Source organism: Puma concolor, chromosome B4 (assembly GCF_028749965.1).
Source record: "Puma concolor isolate L17-30 chromosome B4, mPumCon1.1.hap2, whole genome shotgun sequence".
Taxonomy (NCBI): domain Eukaryota; kingdom Metazoa; phylum Chordata; class Mammalia; order Carnivora; family Felidae; genus Puma; species Puma concolor.
The window spans coordinates 42,218,729-42,227,666 of NC_141673.1; the positions used below are offsets into that span (position 1 = coordinate 42,218,729).

The 8,938-nt window shown below is 42.4% G+C and overlaps 1 protein-coding gene across 5 annotated transcripts in view; it reads right to left on the reverse strand.

The window, feature by feature from the left end:
* The window catches only part of ZDHHC17 (zDHHC palmitoyltransferase 17), a 109,456-nt gene extending 105,134 nt beyond the window's left edge, over positions 1–4,322 (reverse strand). Inside the window, exon 1 of one of the 5 annotated variants that reach the window (XM_086712782.1) lies at positions 4,111–4,321. In XM_086712782.1, the coding sequence (XP_086568908.1) occupies positions 4,111–4,203 (93 nt within the window). In that variant the 5' untranslated portion in view covers positions 4,204–4,321. Of the gene's footprint in view, positions 1–3,376; positions 4,085–4,110 lie in introns of those variants that run through there. The other 4 variants (XM_086712777.1, XM_086712781.1, XM_086712778.1 and 1 more) reach the window with 4 other exon arrangements.
* Positions 4,323–8,938: the final 4,616 nt, after the last annotated feature.

Below are 8,938 nucleotides of genomic sequence, written 5' to 3' on the forward strand. Positions count from 1 at the left end.
TTAATTTACTTATGTGTACACATGTATCTCTAACTACATGATAGGGCAAAAAAATAGTAACGGAAAAAGGCAAAATCACTTTCACTAAAGAAAACTTCAAAAAAGAGATTTTTTTTTTTTTAAATCTGAAGGCAGGAGACATAGTAATATTTTGCCTTAAAATTTTAAACAAAAAAATGAGACATGAATATGGACAAAATTAATGTAAAGCAAAAAAAAAACATATATATACCATTTAAAAAAGAGAAACTAAAGAAAAGGCAGTGACAGAAGTTCTTAAATTGAGAAAAAAAGAAAACAAGAGATGAAAGCCCTAGATAATCTAGGCAATCTAGTTCAAAGCTCTGAGTCAGATCTTGCTGAAACAGAGAGTCCCTATAATAATACTCTGGCAAAGGGGGGTATTGTGGCCTCATTCTATGAAAGAGTTAGGAAGGCTTACTGAGGATATACTAGCGGGTGAAACGGAAGAGTGATGATAGCAAGTCAGCTGGATTGTAGACCAACATATGGTCTCTATGTCCCTGCTAAAGTCTTTCTTCTAACCATTCTAGATGATGGAAATCTGACACTGCTTGCAGGCTACACTACTCAATTCAGCACTTATTTGCCTTCTGTTAAGTGTTTCACACTTAACAGCGTATATATTCCCAATTAGATCACTAACTCTGGAGAGCAGGAGCTATCCTATTTATTTTATTTTCACCCATATAACCTAGCACAGTGCTATGCACGTAGTAGATGCTCAAACCTACTGATTCTGAAAACTCACAACATACAATCACAACATTAGAGTTTAAAGAAATCTTAAGAGATCATCTAGTCTAACTCTTTTATCTTCAAAGCAAAAAAACTAAGAGTAGTTAAAGGTACAACAGCCTAAAGTCAAGAGTTAGGATTAGCACCCTAATCCCATGATAATCAGTTCATCTTTTCCCAAATAACCTCTAATTTCTTCCATTATGATAAAATGAATAATCACCTATTTCATCAGAAAACAAAGTAATAGCACCAGTATTCGCTACATGCCAGGACTTTCAGAAGGTTAGATTTGTTTGGCAGCCTCAGTCTGGGATGACTGCTTTATAAACATTATATAGGGGCGCCTGGGTGGCGCAGTCGGTTAAGCGTCCGACTTCAGCCAGGTCACGATCTCGCGGTCCGTGAGTTCGAGCCCCGCGTCAGGCTCTGGGCTGATGGCTCGGAGCCTGGAGCCTGTTTCGGATTCTGTGTCTCCCTCTCTCTCTGCCCCTCCCCCGTTCATGCTCTGTCTCTCTCTGTCCCAAAAATAAATAAAAACGTTGAAAAAAAAAAAATTTAAACATTATATAAACACTTAAAAACATTATTATACTACTTAATACTCACAATAAATACTCTAAGAGATACTGACCCAATTTTACAAATGTAAATGAACCACGATAATAGCAAGTGGCAAAACCCAAATTCTGCTTATCACCAGTGGCTCTTAACCCTATCCTGTCTCTCACTGAATTTAACACAAAAATCCCAAAGTCTTAAGAGTCCAGCACAATACCTGACCCAAACAAAATAAACAAATGTTTAAAAGACTGACTAAATGAATGGATCACTTAATTAAAAAGGTTCTCTCACAGGAAATATCTCTAAAAAGGTTTCACTGTTTATCTAATTACGTAATCCCTTGAGAACGGTTTTAAGAGTGCACAGTTTGCATACTAACAGAAGGTTTATGAAATGGCTTATTTCTTTATCCTACAAATAATAATTCGTCTGTTCAACAAATATTAAGTGAGAAACTATTTTTGTGACACAGTGTTAAATTAAGATAAAAAGTAAAATAAAACTTGTTCCTACAAGATTCTATTCCATAAATTAAAGTCCACACAAGTCTCTAAACCATTTAACAAAACCAAAATGTGTAACATCTCCCTCCTTCTTCTGGTAGAAGAAAAAGAAGTAACATTAACTGAGCACCTACAATGTGCCAATTCTTAATCCTCAACACGTACAGCTTCACCTAATCCCTTACAGCTAAGTGAACTAGCCCACATCTCCATTTCTGATGAACAAATTGGGACCTAAAGAGATTAAGTGCTTGTCTCAGGTCCCTTGGCTAATTACTACAAATAAAGATTGGAACCTAAGTCTGTCTGACCAAAGGTCTATGTTCTCTTCTAAAAGAAGTTAAAAGCATTTTTATTTGCTTACCAAGGCAGAGAATGGGTTTCTTTCCAAAAGAAGGTGAAAACACTGCTTATTTTAACAAAAAAAGAATACATCGTCTCAATCCTCACAATAGCCTATCAGTTATTATTGCAAACCAGTATTATAAACCATGAAGCTAGAACTCAGAAGTAGCTTGCCCGAGCACATACTGCAAGGAAGCAGAACTTTACCAGGTATGCACGCAACACTAACCACAGGAAAAATGCAGAAAGACCTTAGCTCTTGTAAGTCTAAGCTTAAGACTCATAACATCTAATCAGACTTTGTGTTTGCTAGGTGAAAAGGAATGGTAGATATCGATATCAACTTCCACTTTCAATCGATTTTCTAATAACATTCTATTACATGGCACCCGGAAGACTGGTCTGTAAATTTCAAGCCTACAGGCCATTTCATTATACCAAGCAATCTCTCTCTGGATTGTTACCAAAGTACCAAACAATGTACTATTTTACAAAGCAAAGGTTTACCAAGAGAACAGTATGTTAAAATACATAAAATCAATATTTAAGTATTTGAAACTTTCACAGGAATAGACGAATAATAAATATTCCTTAGCACTATTTTCAATGCATCATCTGAAAACTACTTTGTTTCTTGGTATATTTTTCAGGCCTAAGCTCCAATGACAGTTCTAAAAACCTTACTACCTTGGTCACAAAAATATTTAGTTTTACTGGACAGCTCTGTTTCTCAGAAATCCAGAGAAGCCTTTTCTATGGACAGTGGCTCAGGCATATTCCTAAGGAACGGTCCCATCTGTTTGTGGTAAAGCAAAGTGATGAGTAAGAGGGTGATTGAGTATTAATACAGAACATGTTTAAGTGTGTATCTTTATTTACATTTTACTAAATAATAAAAGCATGCAATATAGCCCAAAGTTCAGAAACAAGTAGAATCATTCTCCTGTAAAGTAACCAGATAGACACTTCCATGTTGGTTCCCCTCACTACAACACAAAGGTTGTCTTCATCCCTTAACCTCATAAAAACTACAGTTCTTCAGTAAGCTTTGCCGCTACCTGACCCACACCTAACTGTGAATCACTGAAAACTGGAATGCATCACGAATTGCTTCCAGGACTGAACTAGCACTAGCTCAGCTATAAATTAAGAAGTAAACAAGTACAGAATATGACAGATCCTGGAGCGGGACACTGTTTACTTACACGGGAAGATACTCCTGTTGTGATGGGAAACGTGTTGCACTGTCTTCCCCTGGCTCCAAAAAACAAACAAAACCAAAAAAACAAAACAAAACAACCCATACTTTGACAAGCTAGTGTAAGCGTGGCTCTGTTCCCAAAAGTTTTGACCTCTCTCCTTAATCGCATAAGGACAAACGCTCATATAAGGACATCCGACACAAGGTGCCCGAGGTGCTGCCTATGGCATAACCTGGAAGGACATCACTTTATACAGAAACTGTGTTCTTACCCTGCACTACCCACAGTGATGAGCTAAATGGGAGGAAGAGCTACCACCATTCACCACAGCGAAGCAAATGAGAAGAAATCAAAACCAGACGCGCTCTGTCCTCGCCCCCGAGAAGCTTGGAGCAGGACTAGGGGCGTAAGCTGCGGTTCCAAGCCAGCACTAGGCCCCCGTCACCTGTGCACCCGCGAGCAGCGTGGCGACAGAGCAGAACCATCAACATCTCCACCTCTGTCCTCTAGGCACAGCCAGGGACTGCGTCCCAGAGCCCGCCCCGACCAGGCCCGCCCCGCTATCTCCACCCCGTTATCCGCTCGCAGCCGCGCTAGGGCCTGGATTTGCCTCCCCGCCCTCCCCAACTTCGGCACGTTCCACTACCCCCACACGGTTAGGCCATAGCCCTCCGCAAGTTCGGGGGAGAACGGTCGGGGCCCGAAGGGCGAGGAATGCGCTCGGCGCGGTTCCTCACCTCTGGATGGAGAAGGGGCACACAGCCCGCTTCGGTATCGTACTCATCCGGGCCGTCCGCCATCTTGGTGTTAAATCCCTCCTCCCGCTGCATGCCGGGAGAAAGCGTTTCACCCTCGCGGGGCTCGGGCGAGGCGGAGGGCACGCGCGAGGGCGAGCTCGAGCCCCGCCGGAGGCGATGCGGCCGCCGCCTCCTCCTTCTCCTTCCCCTCCCCCGTTACCGCCCCCTCTGCCCCCACTCCCCTCTGAGGGCGGGGGTCCCAGCGCGCGTGCGCGCGAGCCGGGCCGGCCCCGAGCGGGAGCGCGCTCTGCTGCACTGCGCCGGACCAGACGGGCGGAAGGCTCTGGGCGTGGGCAGCATAGCCCGGGGGCGGGCCCCCGGCACGAGGCAGATGTGCGCCACAGTCCGCTCGAGGGAGGCTGCCAAGGGGGGACTGAGTCAATAACGCGGGAAACCTGGAGGCGGCGCGGGAGCAAGACACAGCTCCGGCGCCGCGCAGCGGGGAACTGGGGGCTTGGGCAGCCGAGGCGGCCCACGCCCAAGAGCACCCTGTCCAGAGACCCCCGGGACTCCTTCCCAGAGACCCAGGGTGGAACCATCACCCGGCTCCAGGTACAAGGTTTTGGGCTGTCAGGCTTGAATCCAAATGTGCATCGTTCCCGAAGAAGACAGACGCACCCCTTTCCTCTACATTCAAAAAGGTCATCCGGCAATTTGTGCCTCCGGGGTCGCCCGGAAAAACACGGGTGAAGCTTGGGGCTTCCTCTTCCAGAAGCCTTTTTTAAATGATCCAGCCCGTCCTCATTGAGCTAACAGTAACTACATAAAAAATTTACACCCTCAAAGCCCAACAACCCCCATCTGCTACCTTTTAATGTAACCCAGGAATTCAGAACCGAAGTCACTTAAACTGAAATCGCCGAAATTTGAACCGGATAAAATGACTAAAGCCATTTTTAAACAGATATTGGAGGACTGTATGATGGGGATAGGGGAAATTCCTTCCTAGAAATGTGCTTATGGAACCATTAGAGAAAGCATGTATCTTTGTTTGTAGCTATTAAAAAGTATAAACCTTAACTGCTGAGATGAAAATTTAGCAAAAATCATGAAACATGATCCTGATACTAACTTGCTTCCTGTTAAAGCCAAATCAGCCAAAGAACCACCGGGAAGAAGACTGCCATCTGATTAACATCAGATTTATTTGTAAATCAGGAGTAAGGGCACTCCAGAGGAAGCGTGGAAACCAGGAAATTGGAGGATGAAGTGTCTTTTGTAAGTTTTAGGTTCCCGCCAAAGGGAGTCAGGAGGGTCTGGGGAGAGCGGGAATCCGTTCTGGATTGGACGCTATTTGTGAGGTGGGATTTGGAAAAGTGGGGATTAACCAGGGATTGGATGCTGTCATGAGGAGAGGGCTGTTCACTAATTGGGTGCACCCAGTAATAAATAAAATAAAAATAGCTAATAATAGCTATTAAATAGCTAAGATAGCCTGGGCATCATTGGTAAAAGAGCAGTATGAGAGGTGGACAGAGCATTTTACAGCTGCTGAATGGCTGTGGGAAGAACAAGGTTCTCTGTTAATTTTGCAGCTGGCTTGTCTGCCCTCCAGGCACTGCCTGCTGCTTTTTCTCATTTCAGTCTGAGCTGATTTTTATTCTTTTTGGTCCTAGCCCAAACCAAGATTTTTAGTTTGATCATTTTACCCAGCATGCCTAACTAGACAGAATTAGGGTTCTCCCTTTGGACCTCCAAACTGCTTTTAGATGCATTTTAACATGGACAGAAGTAATTTTTACTTCAGCAATTCAGTTTTCATCTTGCTCCTCCTTTTCCTGGATTTACTGGAAATAGAAGATAGGAGTAAAAAGAAATCGTGAAAAAGTTGGAAGATGGAATAAAGAAGATATTGAATTGGGGAGAGTGACATAGAGACAAGGCATAGATAACAGGAAAGAATGTGTCATCAGTGCCCAGCTATGTGGAATGTTGGGGCATATGAGTTTTTAAAAAAATGAAGATATTTGGCCTTGCTAGTGATCTTAGGCTCACAGAGGTCCTAAATGGAAAGATCAATGGCCAAATTCAGCCAGCAAAAATGTTTCATTTGGCCCACGTGGTAGTTTTCCAAATGTCTTTTAAGTAGATCCCAAAATTCAGTAAAGCAGGAGATTTACTTTAAAATCTAGATTTCAGGGTGCCTGGGTGGTTCAGTTGGTTAAGTGTCCAACTCTGGATTTTGGCACAGGTCATGATCTCATGGTTTGTGAGATCAAGCCCTGCATGGGGCTCCGTGCTGCCAGCGTGGAACCTGCTTGAGATTGTTTCTCTCCTCTCTCTCTGCTTTGTCCCTGCTCGTGCTCTCTCTCTCTCCAAGTAAGTAAATTAAAACTTAAAATAAAATCTAGATTTCTAATTTATCTGGAAAACATGAGAGATCTGGGCCTCTTTGTTTGGTCTCTCCTGGACTAATGGCTCTCCTGCCTCACTCATTTTCATTGCCTGGCTGCTGTAGACACTTTTGTGACTTCTGGGAATTCTACAACTTTTTTTTTTTAATGTTTTATTTATTTTTGTGAGAGAGAGTGCAAGCAGGGGAGGGGCAGAGAGAGAGTGGGGGACAGAGGATCCAAGGCAGGCTCTGTGCTGACAGCAAACGAGTCAGATGTGGGGCTTAAATTCACAAACGGTGAGATCATGACCTGAGCCAAAGTCGGATGCTCAACCAACTGAGCCACCCAGGTGCCCCACGGGAATTCTACAACTTAAACGTAGACAGAATACTAAAAGTGGGTGAAAAGAAGTTGAAACTACACAACCGGACTCCATGTTTGCCTTGCTCATTGCTGTATGACTGAGAACAATAGTTACTGAAGTAAAAAAGAAATCAGGATTAAGAGCAGCCATTCTTAGGAAAATATATTGAATATGCTTGGGTGAGGTTCAATATGGACCAAAATGAACCCTATAGATAAAATCAGAGTCCATCGTCGTAATTGCAGAGTTCTTATCTACATGCAGTTTTGAGACAATATATTCAGGGTGCTATTAAGGACAGCCAAGAAATTGCAGAGTTCTTATCTACATGCAGTTTTGAGACAATATATTCAGGGTGCTATTAAGGACAGCCAAGAAAGTAGACATGTCAATGGATAAATTGGCAAAGGATAGCGTAGGATTATGGAGGAATGCAGAATAATTGCTGGAAGAATAAAATACAAAGAGAAAATGGACCTTGTTAGAGAAGAACTGTGAAATGGATTTAGAAGCAGAGAAGAATGGGGAATAATTACATAGATGTGGCTTCATAGGTAATTTCAGAGACTACTGGAGCTAAAGTCGTAATTAGAGATCATCCAGTTCTAGTCTAACTCCAGAATTTCACAAATAGGAAAATTTAAGAAACCTGCTTAAAGTAACAAAACTAGGGAGTAGCAGAACTACATCTAAAAAACCTCCTGACTCTTCCCCATCTACTGTTCTTGGTTCTACCCCACATTTTTTCTGTTGTAATTATCCTCAGTGAATTATTATTTGTTCCATTTAATACTGTATTAAACATTTGTTCAGTGAAATGCTATAATTAGTAACCACAACAAAGAGATAACTTAAGATGACCATACAGATTATGTGATTTAGCTAAATGAGGTTCAGTAGTTCTAGTCCTTTGAATTCTAGTGAGATCATTGATTGTCAGATTTTCCTATAAGCCATTTCATAAATTTCTATATCTCACTAGAATTGTGGACTCTAGAACCAAATAAGATACCACCTACTTAAAACTGGGATGGGATGGGGTGCCTGGGTGGCTCAGTGGTTAAGCATCTGACTTCGGCTCAGGTCATGATCTCATGGTTCCTGAGTTTGAGCAGCTGTCAGCACAGAGCCTGCTTTGGATCTTGTGTTCTCCCCCTCCCCGTCCTCCAAAGGAGCACACACCCTCTCACTCTCAAAAATAAATAAAACATTAAAAAAAAAAAACAACTAGGATGGGGCGAGATACTGCTTTTTAACACAGAAAAGAAGCACATATAGCAATACTCTATAATCTTATTTTAAACGAAATGAGACTAATATTTTTGCACTCATTGTGTATGAATCATTGATGTAGATAAAATGAAGCTGGGGAATTAAAGGAAATATGTAGAATTTGACATATGCAATAGTCAACTTCTAAGCCAACAATTCTCATCTTCTGGTGTTCACACTTTTGGTTAGTGCCCTCCCACACTAAATAGGGCTGATGTGCATAACCAGTAAGATAGTACAGAAAAACTATGTATGACTTTTGAGGCTGCATCCTGAAAGGCATTGCGGAATCTGCCTTATTCTCTCTTGGATTACCAATTCTGGAGGATCCAGCTGCCGTGTCATGAAGACACTCATGCAGCCCTGTGGAAGGATCCACATGGCAAGGAAGTGAAGCCTCCTGCCAACAGCCAGCATTGACTTGCCAGGCACATGAATAAGCCACCTTAATAGCAGATCTTCAAGCCTTCAGATGATTGCAACTCCAGCTGACATCTTCACTACAAGCTCATGAGAGACCCTGAGCCAGAACCACCCACCTAAACTGCACCTGGACTCCTGAACCACTAAAATTATGTGAAATATAAGTGTGTATTTTTCTGAGCTAAGTTTGGGGATAATTTATTATACGGCAATAGTTAATACAGTGTGTAAAGCCTGAAACCCCTGAAATCATTTACAAAGCTATACGTTTACAAGAATACAGCAGGATCAAAACATCCAGTTTGATTTCATAGAACAGTTTTTTTCCGCTAAGTTTTACTCCCTTAAAAGGAATGTGTAACAAACCCCCCAA